General features: G+C 42.0%; 1 protein-coding gene across 6 annotated transcripts in view; it reads right to left on the bottom strand.

Moving 5' to 3' along the window:
* ENPP2 (ectonucleotide pyrophosphatase/phosphodiesterase 2) overlaps window positions 1-16219 on the bottom strand; it is a 72561-nt gene that overhangs the window by 35545 nt on the left and 20797 nt on the right. For all 6 annotated transcript variants that reach the window (XM_075141245.1, XM_075141246.1, XM_075141241.1 and 3 more), the window contains exons 3-8: window positions 14845-15000; window positions 12624-12749; window positions 10517-10577; window positions 9195-9292; window positions 8015-8094; window positions 6700-6819 (exon numbers count right to left, since the gene is read on the bottom strand). In XM_075141245.1, coding sequence (XP_074997346.1) covers window positions 6700-6819; window positions 8015-8094; window positions 9195-9292; window positions 10517-10577; window positions 12624-12749; window positions 14845-15000 — 641 coding nt within the window. The remainder of the gene's footprint in view (window positions 1-6699; window positions 6820-8014; window positions 8095-9194; window positions 9293-10516; window positions 10578-12623; window positions 12750-14844; window positions 15001-16219) is intronic.

Genomic DNA, 16219 nt, shown 5'->3' with positions numbered 1-16219 from the left:
TTCTGGCTATAAATCAGTTTGTAGCAGCAAGTTCCACAATGCAGTCACACACTGCATGAGTGTATTTTTCTTTTTGTTTGGTTAAACCTGCCAGTTCCACTACAAGTCATGCCTCTCCCAGTCTAACATTAGTCTACACTGTCAGTCAAAGTAGGATAGGAAAGAAAAAAAGCTATCTGATGCTCTCTCAACCTTGTCCATCCAAAACAATTAAAATTAAGAAGGGAATAAAGGTTATTTTCCATTTCCTCTCTGTGGTTAGAGTCACAGTCTTAAAGTTAATTAATCCTAGATGTTCCAGTACTGAGCATGTAAATGCACCATGTTATATACACTCTATGGCTCGTCACATCTGTTCAGGTCACTTATCATAAAGTTTGCTGTGTTAGGTGTTGCAAGGTCAGTACCATTTGTGAGCTTATGTAATTTATTTGCCATATGTAAACACGTTGGTTTTAACTGTTAATACCTTAGAATATTATAGTCAGCCATTTAATTATGTCAGATGCGCACCCCTGGTTTGCATATGGGACAAGCGTTACTGTATTGCAAGCTATATAAAGGCCATATTTCTGAATTAATTTGCTTAAGCAGAGAGGAGGGGAATAAATATTTAAAAAAAAAAAAAACACAATTAAAGATTAACCACTCTCTTTTCACACCATAACACAGGAATTAGAGAATATCTAATTTTCCAAAGCAGAAAAACCCACAGATTCAACCCTAGTACACTGGCAAATATCCCAAGAAATAATATAGAATCATAGAATCATTAAGATTGGAAAAGACCTCTAAGATCATTCAGTCCAGCCATCAACCCAACACTACACCATATCCCTAAGCGCCTCATCTACACGTCTTTTAAATACCTCCAGGGATGGTGACTCCACCACTTCCCTGGGCAGCCTGTTCCAAGGCCTGACCACTCTTTCAGTAAAGAAATGTCCAATCTAAACCTCCCCTGGTGCAACTTGAGGCCATTTCCTCTCATCCTATTGCTTGTTACTTGGGAGAAGAGACCAACCCCCACCTCGCTACAACCTCCTTTCAGGTAGTTGTAGAGCGTGATGAGGTCTCCCCTCAGCCTCCTCTTCTCCAGACTAAACGGTCCCAGTTCCCTCAGCCACTCCTCATAAGACTTGTGCTCCAGGCCCTTCACCAGCTTCGTTGCCCTTCTCTGGACACGCTCCAGCACCTCCATGTCCTTCTTGTAGTGAGGGGCCCAAAACTGAACACAGGATTCGAGGTGCGGCCTCACCAGTGCCGAGTACAGGGGCACGATCACCTCCCTGCTCCTGCTGGCCACACTAGTTCTGATACAGGCCAGGATGCCATTGGCCTTCTTGGCCACCTGGGCACACTGCCGGCTCATGTTCAGCTGGCTGTCAACCAGCACCCCCAGGTCCTTTTCCTCTGGGCAGCTTTCCAGCCACTCTTCCCCAAGCCTGTAGCGTTGCCTGGGGTTGTTGTGGCCGAAGTGCAGGACCCGGCACTTGGCCTTGTTGAACCTCATACAGTTGGCCTCAGCCCATCGATCCAGCCTGTCCAGGTCCCTCTGCAGAGCCTTCCTACCCTCCAGCAGATCAACACTCCTGCCCAACTTAGTGTCGTCTGCAAACGTACTGAGGGAGCACTCGATCCCCTCGTCCAGATCATTGATAAAGATATTGAACAGGACCGGCCCCAGTACTGAGCCCTGGGGAACACCGCTCGTGACCGGCCACCACCTGGATTTAACTCCGTTCACCACAACTCTCTGGGCTCGGCCGTCCAGCCAGTTTTTTACCCAGCGAAGAGTGCACCTGTCTAGGCCATGAGCCGCCAGCTTCTCTAGGAGAATGCTGTGGGAGACAGTGTCAAAGGCTTTACTGAAGTCCAGGAAGACCACATCCACAGCCTTTCCCTCATCCACTAGGCAGGTCATCTGGTCATAGAAGGAGATCAGGTTGGTCAAGGAGGACCTGCCTTCCATGAACCCATGCTGGCTGGGCCTGGTCCCCTGGTTGTCCTGGACATGCTTTTCTAGCTGTTTTTGAATTACTGTCATTTTTATATCCTCTGTGTTGAATGACTACAATTCTTCTCCTTTATTTATGGCTAAAAATAGACAGGCTAAGCAAGAGTTTAGGTGACAATGCCGTATGGAACATGGAAGTCCCAAGTTCTCCCTTCTTCTAACTGCTAGACACGTTTGTACACAGATACTACATACAGAGTTATTCAAGATAGCTGTTTAATTGTCTTTGAAAACCTGCACAGAAAGTGGGGCACCTCCCTACTTTTAATCTTCCATGAATAAATAAGAGCCCATAACTTTGCAAAGGCTGCCCCGTATTTATTGCATTATGAAGGACCGGCAGCAGCACATCTCAGGTCAGGGCTGATGGGAGGGACGGCTCTGAAGTCCGACCCTTGGGCCAAGTTGTGCAAACATGTTCCGCTCGCCAACAGGGAAGGAGATTCATGTCAGGAGCAGGGGAAGCACATACACCCACTGCAGCAGAGAGCTGGTAATGCATGAATGGGAAATCCTTTCCACGTCCAGGCAAAGCTGGGAGGGGGGAAATCACAGCATTTCCCAGGTAAAGAAACATGTACAAGATCGGTGCAAACATGCAGAATTAATACCAGGGTGGTGCCAAATGTTACACTCCTGCAACATTTGTAATTTGTCCTGCCAACAAGGTAAAACATGGAGTAGCCACTTCCACACTCCTTACTCTTTAACAGGAGAAAAATGATCTCACAGCCTTGACAACTAAGCATTGCCTTCTTGCCCAGGGAAGATTTTTGTACAAGAAGCCTATTAAATAATTAGACAGACTCAAAGAGCCCTGATGCTTGTTCTATGCTCAAGCTAGGAAAAAAAAATACTTATGAAAAGACAGTTATAGACATGCCTCCTTCTGCTTTCCCCAGCAATCAACAAAGTGATTGCAAAATGTGTTCAGGACAAAAAGACAGATGACAGCTTTCTGCAGAGCCTGGGCTCCTCAGATGTAACTATCCTACCAATGTTCAGGCTGACTAGGCAAGAAAATGAAAATAAGTTCTTTCTGTAACCGTTAGACAGTCAAAACCAACAACATTCCAATGAAGAGGAGAGTAAAATGGTTTTATCCCAAAGGTTGATATGAATGTGAACATTAGATAAAATCAGGAATATCCAGTTAAGATGTGTAGTGACGATGCCTAGTGTCTACAGACATACCTTGCAGACCGTAAAGACAGCTTCACAACATGCTGTCACTTGCCTAGGAACGCCATGTCCCTTTTTAAGGATTATCTCAGGATCCCAAGCTGGGCCCTTTTTGAGGGTTTGTATTCTTTTTAAAAGGTTAATAGTGAAAATAAAGCTTCATACAAGGTGCCCTAAACAATCTTCAATACTTTTATAATTAAGATATTTCTGAAGAGAGAGGCATCTTCAGAGCCAAACTCAGATCCAAGCTGGGTTACCTTCTGAGGGAGCCTCTCTGTCCCCATTAACCATAGACAGGCAGTTTTATACCTGTCATCTTCTGACCTTGGGGAGGCCAATGGATTGTTTTTAAGGATCATGAAAGATCACTAAAAAAAAAAAAAGCAATGTATTGTCTGTAGTGTACGCTTAAGCTCACTACATCAAATCAAGATATGGAGAACTACTGCTTAACAGAAGCCAAAGGCAGCTGGGGCCTAATTTAGTGCTTAAAGTTACTTGGGATGAAAACAGAGTCTCAGTGTCATGAAAAATGAGCAGTAAACTTAGTTTTCTCCTTGGGAGCATGAGCTCTGATGCTCACCATTTCTGTGAGATGCTGTAGCAATACGAGGAGTGGTTTTGCAGCCATTTCCTGTCAAACACTTTTGTTTTGAAAGCAAGGTGGTTTTAAGCTTATATAATAAATCAAGGTTGTATACTAAATCAGAAGACTGGATTTCAGGAAGTCCCACAACCAGCTAGAGCACCTCGAAACACGTCCAAGCTACCTTCTCCCCCCTTCTCCTTTTCCTAATGCTCTTAATTTCTCATAATTCCTGGTGTAGAAACGTTCAGCTACTCATCTGCCAAATCCCACTGATGTCCATAGTAATCTGGCTGTTTCCCAGCAAGATGCTGAGTATTAGAACAAGTAATTAAAAAAAAAAAAAAAGAAAAAACACCAAAACCCCCACATTTTAACAAAGCCATATACAATAGGCCGGTTCCCAGGAGCAAGATAGTATTTCAGAAATTATCAACATTAAATGATATTTTCTTCTAGGTAGTTTTAGCCATAATACGAGGCTGGGGCTCCCAGACACTTTTCCTGCCTTCCTGGACAGAAAAATATTAATTCCCAATTTTGTGCAAACCAAGTACCACTCTGCAGTTGTTTGAGTACTCCAGTTTGAGACCAAAAGAATCAGATGAATATGTAATATGACAGACAAGATTTCTGTGATATGCAGACCAGATTTCCCTTCCTCCCCTCCCTTAATTCTACTGTCTTGTCTTTCAACACCCAGCTAATTTTGGCAGTGTATGTCAACGTGATATTTAGAGAAAATTAAAAAAAAGAGTTAGAAAGGGATTGTATCTAATCCATACATAGATGGAGATAATTTTTTCTCTTATAAAAATCTGCAATTCTCTTAACAGGACCTTTCTTAAAGGTCTTTTCCAACTTAAACGATTCTATGATTCTATGAAATGTGCGGTTCTTCCATGTGCAGGGAGAGTATCATTTATATCATATTTCTGCAAGAGATGTACAACTCCTTACCCAACCACTATGGCCACTCTATCAGGTTTGCCAAACTTACAGGTTTCCCTCATATTAAGTGTGTGGGGATTGAATTCCAATTCCCCAAACACATTTCCAGTTTATTACATTATTTTCGTGTTTTTCCTTTTTAACACTTCTTCAGATCAGCTGGTTTATTTTATCGTCCTTACTTGTGTGAGTGTATGCAACACTCCTCCTGGTCCTCTGAGGATTTCATCCAGTGTATGGTTATCCACTGTTGTGTAACTTTCTTGAACTCTTCTCAGCTGACATTTTTCATGACCCTTGTTTACAATCCAGAGTGACTTTTATTCTCTGGAGCAGCATAGGTGTTTCTACTGGATGGCTGTGGGAATTACCAATATTCCCCACTCAACACAGTAGGTGATGAAGTATTTATAGACTTATATTTTACTTTAAAAATATCATAGTTTAAAAATAGAGACATTTGTACAGTCCCTAAAAGTTAGTTCCCCACTAACTCCTACCTAATTGTGATTGAGGTAAGATGCACAATTAAATTTGCAATGCATAATTAAATTACAGCTGCTTAACAAGTTGTCATACAGCAGTTGAGCCCCAATATTGTCTATGAGCTCGATACCTGACTGCAGCAGGCACCGTTTGTTAGCTGTGTGGCTCTGACTGTAGCTGAGATGGAGGAAGAGGTTACCCACTGCTGCCCTTTCACTGCTTCTTTGCTCACATCTAGGGGGATAATAGCCAGGCATCTTCCTCACCCTCTCCTCTCCACACAAGCCATGCTAAAAGCTAACCCGGTTCATAGCTGGGCAAGGGAGTGACTACACTCCCTGTTATGCTGACAAATTTTACAAGAGCACAAATATCTCATTCTGGCTCAGCTACAGCCAGACACATCTGCCTGTCACACATCTGCCTGCAGCTCTGAATTGTCTTGTCTTGCATTTGTTGCAGACTAAAACCACACGCAGACAAATAACACACACGCTTGCTAAGCCTAAAGCCATCTGAGTAACTTCCTTTAGTCTTTTGGGATATTTCTGTCTTAAGAGATTTGGGGGATGACACTGATCACTTCAGCAAACAGCAATGACAGATTATAGTGTTCCCAAACCCCTTCTGATTTCCCCACCTCTATCATCCCACTCTTTTATGGGGTTAACTGGTCAGGGAGCTTTTAAAGTATAGGTCCCTAAGCAATCAGTGCAATGAATTGTGCATGTACCTTGGCTGCTTGCACATAAAACTTATTAGCTTAATTTAAACCCACTTCTGTTGGCAAAGCAAGCCACCACAGCATGCCTAATAGGGGAAAGTGCAGCAGAAGCAAGGGGACCTTCTTAGCTGTAGTAGATCTTTTGAAGGAGGCCATTTCCTTGCCCAGAATAAGGATTCAGAGCTAGAGAAACCACCAAGTCCAACACTAATCTAAGAGAGAGGGCCTAGTTCGGCCACTGATGCTGTGCTCAAGGCAGAAATTAACTCACTTCTACAGCCTCTGCAGCAAGTCAGGTAACAGCATCGCTTGTGGACTTAACAAATAATAATTATGAAGTTGTGCCATGCTACGCTGACAGAACATTAATACTAAAACTGCCACAAGAACATTACTAGGACGAAAACCTGAGAAACCGATAATGAAAAGGAAACATTATGCCACGGTGACGAAAATATAGTAATTCATGTTAAACTGCTGCCTAAAGCGAGGATTTTTTTCCTAGCCACATCTAATTTATACTTATCAACGCAAGTACCTTTCCATAATCAATGGCTTTATTATTCTGAAAAGCAAAAGCCAACTCAAAATGTTACATTAAATTGATAGACACAGGGCCAGCCGGGGGGGAGATTAGGTACAAATTGTTCACAGATGTATTTTTTTAATTATTATTTTGGCTATGTTCCACAGCACAGAGGAGGGGAGGAGAGGGAGGAGGGAAGGAGTAGGAGGGAATCTGAAACTTACTGGTTGACCTCCCCACCATCTGTGATTGAATTTCTCTCGCCCTCGAAGACTGAAGCTGGCATCAAACACTGGGTCATACATCGAATTGCCAACGATTCCATGTGATTCAGGATAGAGTCCCTTTGTGCAGAAGTAGATTAATTAGTAAAATCCTAATGCGCACAAATCCAGTTCTTCATGGCTATCTGCAAATACCACTAAATTATTTTAAAATAGGTATCTTTGTAACCGCACACCAGAAAAGTTTGTAACTTTAAGATAAGCAGATTTAAAACTGGCTGTAGTAATGAAAGCAGTAGGAGATGATTGAATTGTGCTAAAAAGCACAAAAACTCCTGTTACTCGATACTTTAAAGTATTTTCACACTGGTTAAATGTTAGTTTGAGGCCATCTAAAGTAAGCAAAGATTTATGAAAAGAAGATTGATTTGAACTTTCAGTTCCTCTTCATGAATTCCCTTTCTGGAAACAGTAATTCATTCTCTACTTGCAAAAGTAACACATAGCATTTCCATTTTACAATGTTTTCTCTTCACAGAACCGCTGTGAGATAAGAGTTATTTCCAAGAAAAAAACGAAGCAAGTCACCCAAAGCCATAGCTTTATATCACAATTTGTCCAGCAGTAAAGGCAATTTAAGAGGTTTCTGCTCTTCTCCCTTTCTCTTGGCCCTCTCCCATCCCCAGCTATTTGTTTCTTCATCCCCTCCTTTCTCTTCCCATTTAACATCTATGCAGAGGCTGCAGGAAAAAAAGGAAGGGAAAAAAATGCAGCTGCAGGTAGGAAGTCCCTCAGCCCAGCTTTGGGAGCACTGTCACTGTCACACAGGAGCGTTCGCATCCCACGGTGGGGACAACCTGGCCACCAGCTGTGCCACCAGAGTGCAGAAGTGATGGTTTGTTTTACTGCAGGACCAACGCAGCATCCAGACACACTCAGCAGCTGTGAACTGTAAGTCGGCTGCTAAGTCAGCCCCGCTGACTTCAGCTACTCCAATGAAGGAACAACTGCTGGTTGTATTCTGGGTAGGATTTCAGGGGTGTTTTTTTCCCCCTTAGAAAAACTGTGACCTGTAATTACACAGCAGTACAAATAGCTGCAAAAGCAGGCATAAGAAAGTACAGGAAAGCTGTAACACAGTGTATGATAGTGTGATACATTTTATCTTAGAACTTCAAAATACTGAAGAAAATACTTAACATAACTGAAGGCCGAAAAGGATGGACAGCGAAGAAGTTTATAAAAAAAAAAAATCTTGCTTCCTACAACTGCAATGCAACATTTTATCATCAAAAAGTCCTTCCCAGGGACTTACAGTAGCAAGGGTGTACAAGTTGGGGAAGGTTTTTGTAGGGTAGACAGGTCTCATGTAAGGAGAATGTGTTCCACAAGATCCTGAAAAATCAATAGGGAATGCAAACATTAGGAAGTGAAGCTCTCAGACATGGAAAATAAAAACAGAGGAAGTCAATCGCTGTGACTCAAAATGCTGCAGAAACTGGTTAAATTTTAACCAATTTAAATGAACATTCTGCTGCTTAACATTGGCAGGTCTTCCCACGAGACAGTAGTAAATCCACTCACACGCTCTTTGTCCTTCACAATAAACAACTGAAATAATGCAGCCAGAGGACTACAGAACCAGCTACACTTCCATAGAATGTTTTCCTTTTTGAGCTAGCCTCCTTCCAGAGTCCAGAATCATTGGAATTATCTTGCTAAGTAAAACAACATGAGAAAACACAGGCTAATTTTGAGTGACATACTAAAGCTACAGTTTCACAATGGGCCTTGGCCACAGCTCCCCAGATCGCTACAGAAATATGAGGGTCAGCACACACACAGGGGAGAAAAAAAAAAAACAAACACCTTTCAAGGGCATGGGCACACATACAAACTACCATGCTATACTGAGAAGCTCAAATATGCTTTGCATCTAGTACTCCACAAACGCAGGTGGATGCCCGCTCCCTCAGAAGTGAGTGCAGGGCTGCTCATCACTGGGGCATGTCCCCAGCCAGTTATCACACATTCACTGCAGCGCCTGCACCCACTTACCCATATCTTCAGCATTTCTGAATCAAGTGGAAAATTTTGTGGGCACGTCCCAACTAGACTATAAGAGTGCATGATACATATCATGTACTGAAGATGCATTTCTTTCTTGACAAAACCATATGAAGGCCACCAATTCTGAGCAGCGTTCCCCAAAGCAGCAGCTCTCTCCCCACTCTCTGATTGCTGTGCACCACTTTAACCAGGGTCCTTTCAAGCCACCAGTTGATACCATCTAAACCAAAGGGGACTTCTGCCATTTCACTTTCATGGAAAAAGACTTAATTTTTGTTAGATCTTTCAGTCAGAGGAGCCCTGTGTTTGGCGCAGCCCTTCTACCCACCAGGTCCATGCTGACTTCTGTTGCTCAATGGAAAATGAAAACAACGGGGCTGCAAGAGATTGTCTTTCGTTTATTGTAGGAAAACAGATGTACTCACTCAGTTTTTCAATATTGGGCATGACCTTGTTCCCTTTCTTCATATATGATGCACGAAAACCATCAACAGAGAAGATGATCAAAGGAGGACGAACAAAGCTAAAAGCAAAAGCAGTGGGAGTGTAAGACAGCATTTCAAAAAAAATTACTTTTTTATTTGCTTGCTCACTGAGACTCCAGAGAATCTGAAGTACAGTTACTGCATATGCTATATGTCTATAATTTTTTTGCTTACTTAACAGATCAGCACAAACTGATAATCTTCACGCTTTGTAACATCCAGTGTTCACTCACAATCAGTGAAAGGGCTGAGCTCCGACATAAAAGCATCTTCCCTGAGCCGCTAAAAGCATATAGTCCAAAAGGGCAAGTGCTTATAGAAGGAGACGGAGAAGGAAAAAAAATAGTATGCATGAGTACCCACCCTAGCATACAATCTGTAGTTAAAAACCACATGTCTCATGACAGTTGGTCTTCTCTCTTCACAAAGAAAAGTCCATGTGGCATTTTGAGTGAGCTCTGTGAGGCAGAGCTCATTCTCACATATTAAAGATGACAGTATTTCATGTTATTTTATTACATTTTTATTTACTACTGCTACTGGGAGTTGACCCTAAGCAGGCAGAGATGTGCCCTGGACAGACACACCTGGGCTTTTAATGTTAGTCACCTGCTGCGGGGGTAAGTAGCCATCACTGTCACCAGGAGAAGCAGAGACTCCTATCTCCTTCTAATAGCGCAGGCTGAGCTGCAACGCAATGCAGCACCTGAGCAGACACTTACCTTTATAGTGAGTCAACTGATTTCAAAAGTGCTTACTTTCTTAATGTTATTCATGTGCTTAAATACCTCACTAAGTCAAGCCTGTATCCCATTGCAGTTTAGAAATCCTTTCATTTAGGAATAAAACACTAGAATGACAAAATTCAATTAAAAAAAAAATGGCCTGAACTGTGTTCACATATGGCTCAACCTGAATTTTACTGAAATCAGAAAAATCTAAACCTTTCCACTGACTTCAAGGGAGTTTGGTTACCTTCCCTATGCCAGTAAGTGAAGCAGGCAAACCCATCAGATCAAAGACTAAGAGTTCAAGCCCACATATCATACACCACTACTCACCCAGCAGCTCAAAGATAAATGCATTACAATATTATCAACCTAATTGTACAAACGGTGAAGCACAGGAAAGCATCCAACCCACAGCCATTCAGCCTGCATGACAGGGCCAGTGCAGAAATGCGGTGTTCAGAGGTCCAGGGCAGAGCAGGGGATCATTGGCCTTGCTGAATTTGACTGTCCAGTTGCGTGCAAAACACTTACCCTGCTGGACATTCAGGAGCCTTTATCTCTTCACAGTCATCATCCACCCAGTGGGTTTCTCCTACCAGAAAAGTCACGTTGGAGTTTCAAAAAAAAAAAAACTGTGGACGCAGCTACAGATTTCACAGAAAATGTCAAAAAAATAAAGTCTAGCTCCAGTTAATGCACTATCTTGTCATACTTCCCATGAATAATGAGCAGGTCTTTTCACAAAGCTGAACAAATGATCTGGTTATATTCTATTCAACAAGAATATCCAAACTAGCACTCCTAGAAGTAGCTGTTAAAACTGGAGTTAAAAGTGTCCTTTTGACCACAGGAGACAGTGGTAACGCTTTAGGCACAGTGGTCATCTATTTTATTTTTTTTATTTTCGATCTGTCAAAAACAGGTAGTGCTGCTTCTGGCTGTGAATTCCCACCCTCCTCCTCACCAGCTCTGATGTCTCCATGAGCTGATTCAGCTAGCTAAAAACACAAAACAAAATTCATTCTGGGGAAGAAAAACAACCCTAAATAGTTTCCAGCTGGTTTAGAGACCTGATCAGCTCATGGATCAGGTGAGAGTCAGACACAGCTAAAAAAAGCATTAATACTCTTTCAGAGCAAGATTAGTTAAAATTGCTTTATGTAATCAACTATTTTCTTAAGGTTTTCACTGCTGAATGCTGACTATAGAGTGGCTCATGACTTGCACTTTCACAGGTCAATTGAAAAACAAATTATTAGCTAATGTGGCTCACTTCCTGAACCTGGGACTATTAAAGGAACTGCAGTTCAATTAAAAGAACAAAACAAAAAGCACCATAGAAAAGAAATGCAGGAAATGTGTCCTGCAGCAATTCCAACTGACCATGACAGGAGGTGGAGGGACAATTTCCAAGGGAAAAAAAAAAAAACAACACACTATCCGCAGATAGGCAAAGGCACGAATAAAGAGGAAACACTGTTCTCACATAAGGCTGACTCCTGTCAGAGTGCCAGGGTCATTGAGATCATTTGTTATTAGCCAATTAAATAAAGATTATGTACATTAAAGCTGGAGACATGTAAATTCCTCTGTCTTGACCCTTGTAAGAGGGAGCTCACAAAAAAGGCAGGAACTGAAAACTATACCAGTATTTAAGCTTTCTCAGCCTTGGGTTTCTTTGGGAAGGGGAAGAATATAGTCTATGGGCACTTGCTGGAAGATAAATATTTCATTTGGATTCCCAACAGCAAAACTCAAGTAAAGAAGAAAAGAAGTCAAGAAAGTATGGATCTGGACTATTATCATTTTCTGAACATATGCGGTTGGCCAAAATGGTGTGGAAGAAAAAATTTCGAACTGTAACCCTTCCACCAGTAAAGTTAATGAATGAAAAAACTAAGAACTAGCTGAGATACAAAAGTGAAAACCTGTAAAGTTCGTTACCAAGGATCAGAAGACCTGCTCCAAATGGGAGACACATTACACAAAGCAGGACATGCTCCAAGAGATCGGGGTAGAGGATGAAAATTAAGCCTTCACAGCCCATCCACCCACTAACCAGTGCAGGCCATACTGCAGCCATGGTGTGTCTAGAAGGTGGCATGGTCATCCCCAATGTGTCATCTGAAACCTGTGCCAGCCATCTGTGAAATACAGCCCTTGTATTCTTGCAACCCCTCTCCCATAAGAAACAAAGTCTATAGGTGTTAGGCCAAGTAGTTTGAGCAGGAACTTTTGTGGTGGGGGTGAGAAGAGGTCTTTGAGATGGAGATAACATATCTAGGAATGCTCCATTCCTTCTGAGACCATCAGATATCCCTGCTTTCCCTGTGGTGCAAATGTATCTGAACACTTTTGTGTTTTGCTTTAAACTCTTCTTCATCCAGCCACGCCTCTTCTCTTTCTATCAGTATCTCTACAGGCAAAGACAACCTCCTTCTACTATCAACAAATTAGAAGTATTCACCTCCGCTAGTGCCCAAAAAATTACAAGTATAACTCCCCATTTTTCCCCCCTCCTCCCAAAAATCAGAACTAAACAAGGAGAGGGTTCCTTCTTTAGAAGAAAATTCTATACCCACAGGGCTGTCTTCTGTCAGGTTTGGATAGATAAGAGGTAGAAAGACCAAAGTCGTACCTTTGCAAATGACTTGGTAATTAGTACAACAATCTCCTCTACTTAAGCAGTCTTCAGAGCAGTGACAAGCATTGTCATCATTCCTGGTTTCTCCACAGCGATCTTTGGTACATTCCCAGCCCCGAGCTAAAATATTCACAAGGTAAGCAAGCATGAGAGATTATAATCAAAACAAATAGTATTCACTCAAGCCATAATGACAACACTCCAGTCGTTAAAGTTGGATGTAAAGTTTATGGCCCTATTTTAGTGATTTCAAGATCTCTGAACTGGGCATGTCAACCAGAAACAAAAAGAGCCCTGGTGTCCTGCAGGTGCACCCACACACAAGTGCTTCTGCTACTCTTAGGTGTTGTACTCCAGGCTTTGTACAACCTGAATGCCAGAAAAAGTGTGGAAAGGAGAAGACAAGAAAGGATCTTGAAAGACAAATGGTGGAGCCTGGAGCACAAACTAAGAATTCTGGTGTTTCTTTGGTAATCCCAACTATTCCAGACCCTAGTTCAATCCATGGGAAATAATAGAAGGTTGAAAAGAGACTATGTAGATACAAATTGATGCTTTACTCCCATCAGTTCCTCACCCAGGTCATTCAGCACCAACGGCAAAGTTATGAGAACAAGAGCTGCTCTTCAAGGAAAAGCATGGTACAGCTGCTGTAAAACACTCCAGCTCTTCTCATCTTGCAAATGAGCTTAAGATCTAAGGGCTTGTCTAAATTAGGGTGGTCTCTGAAGAGCAGTACATTGCTACACTTTGGAATAGGTCCTAAGGATGTAAGCATATGGTTTTCCACTTCCTGGCCCAACCGACAAGAAACTTTAAAAATCACTTTAGACAATATGCACCCAGTAAAAAACACACCACATCAGAGCAATGTCTTTTACCCTCTTTTCTCCTTCATTTGGGGCTTTTTTTCTATAAATAAGTAATATTTACAGATGGTACATGTGATAATTGCCTTAATAAATGCCTATGGGAGTATATGACAATTCACACAACAGTCCCAAGGGCTATGCAGGTATCCATACACACATGTGGACGTGGTGCGCTGCGGGCAGGAGGCTAAGGAACTGAAAATCTTCCCTTTGGTAGCAAAGATCTTGTTTTGTGCTAGAAATCTTCAAAAAAAGCCTCTCATTCTGCAGTCATTTACACTAGGGGCAAAACGGCGTCAGCCTAAAATTCAGAAGTTTTTGGCCTGGAACCGAAGTAGTTTTTTATACTGGATTAGCTCACCATTTTTTTGTACCAAGCTATTAAAATGATATCATTATAAACAGAACTGAGGAAGTCAGGATTCTCAAGCATGGCACATCCGTGGTCAATGATATTTTTAATCCTTAGACTTCTCTTCTGGCTGCTTAGTAAGTGTAATTCTTTGATAAAGCAAGAAAATGTTTAATGGCAAAAGTAGAAGGCACCTGTGTCAACTCTGACCACTGTGCAAACACTCAAGGAGATGGGTACAATTAATAATTTAAATGCACTATGCTAAGAAGTAAAACATAACTCATGGCCCTCTTTGAAGTTTTCCTTGCTTATGACTCATGAAAAAAACAAAAAGAAAATGAACTCAGTGCTGTATTTCCATCCCCCAGGGTCCAATGAATTGAAGTCAAACGTTTTTACCAGTGTGTTATATGCATCCTGACATCTGGAAATTGGAGTCTGGGGCAAGGGTAACAAGCCCAGACTGTCACCTGCAGCTCGCTCCAAGAGAACCTGTGCCGCTTCAATGCTCCCAGCTTCAGAGGCGCCTTCATGAGTAACCGTAACGCACAGTCCACAAGCAAGCATGAATTGCTCCAATATTAAGTTATCACTTGGGAGAAAAAAGGAATGACCAACCTCCAGCCTTTACCATGGCGCTTTTCATTGTAACCTGGAGGTCAAACTGGTGCCTGAACGCTGATTATTGCTTTTAATTGAGTATCAGAAGATCTACTTTTCACGTAGTATGAATAGTACCCTGCTTTTTCTGCCCTGGAAACCATGGCTGAAGCCCAGCAGTGAGGAGCGATAGGTGCGCATCCCTACAGTTCCTTGCAAGGAAACATGGGCTGCATTTTGGGCTGAGCCAAGCCTTCCTGGCAAAGTGAAGTGCAGAGGAGATGCAGGTTATGGCAGGGAGCTCTGGTTTATTGTGACAGGTTCCGACTGCTGGCATAAGCCAGGCATCAGCAGCGCCTGGCAGTGCGGGACAGGAGACCCATCGTACCTGTCTTTAAGCACAGCTCATCAAAGTCGAAGCAGCAGCTGTTGTAGCTCTTGCACAGGTTGTCACAGCGGCAGCCAGGAGGCTCTGCCTCTTGAAGTTCAAAGCATCTGTTTTTGCAGGAGCCAGAGGTACTGATCCAGGGGGAATCTGACAGGACTGTGTGGAACAAGAAACAGGGCAACATCTGTCAGGCCAGCAGTGGTGGGATGGGCGGCTCAGCCCTGAGCCACTCGGATGACCAAAACCTCGGCTGCCTGCTAAGGGGAAGGGAAGGGAGCAGGGAGAGGAGGAGGGTGGCAAACAAACAAAAAAAAAAAGAACAAATTCCAAAAAAGTTGCTCTTTTTGTGGAGAAAAAAAAATAAAAAGGGGAAAAAAAAAGGTGGAAGCAGCGTGCTGTGATAATGTCCCGCAAAGAAACAGCCCTGGCTTTACCTCTGTAACAATCAAGAGATCATTAGCAGAAATGTATTGAAGTCTCCACGGCCCTGTTCCAGGAGCTGCAGCAATTCCTCAGAAGCAGGCCTTTGTTTTCAGAAACCAAGTGACATTTTCATGGCTGGCTGGGCAGTTTGCATAGGAAAGGACTGCAATTAATCTACATGCAGTCAGCAGGACTTGGTTTGCTATACTGGAAGGCACCAAATCAATGTCAAGTGTGAAAGAAAACTGTAAGATGCTTTATAAATTAATGGAGAGACAAAGCAAGGCCTTTTGGTGGGCTTCTGCAGAGCATTAAATTATAAAAACTTAATAAAATACAAAAGTGTGTAAGAAATCAATATATTTGATGTGTATAACTAGATGCAGAACTGCCAGTCTGAAAACCATGAATAATGTATTAGACTTCAATAATCTATTTATTAGTAAGGGCCCTTACTGTCAAAGCTGATATGTACTTCTCTGCTTTTTTCTCAAAACTTAGTATTTTATACAATTTATATATTTTATACATTTCATACATTTTTCCTATAAGAGAATCATACACAGCAGCTTATATGAAGCAGGAAAATTGTCTGCTACTCTCCAGGGTTAATAATATTTTATGAAATAAAATAATGAATGTATGTTATTCTTTAAAAACAGAGGTGTTCCAAGGAAAATTTCACAATGCTTTCTGGTCCGTGAGAGACCTATTAAAATTAAGGCTTTGAAATCGTCTTGTTTTCTTTTAGACCATGGTTTGGTTTTGGTTTTGGCAAACCTCACCATGATTAGCAGTATGATCTTAAGAGGACTGATGCAATGGCACTTTTGGGAAACCATTGCTCTGATCTTTTCTTATAGATTTTTCCCCTACTCTTTTATATAGCTGAAAGTTTAGTCTCCAATAAACTGAGGGAAAATGTTTTCCCAAACAAGATGGCATTACCCTA

The sequence above is a fragment of the Calonectris borealis genome, chromosome 2 (assembly GCF_964195595.1).
Source record: "Calonectris borealis chromosome 2, bCalBor7.hap1.2, whole genome shotgun sequence".
Lineage (NCBI taxonomy): Eukaryota > Metazoa > Chordata > Aves > Procellariiformes > Procellariidae > Calonectris > Calonectris borealis.
This window is presented reverse-complemented; position numbering and strand designations above follow the sequence as displayed.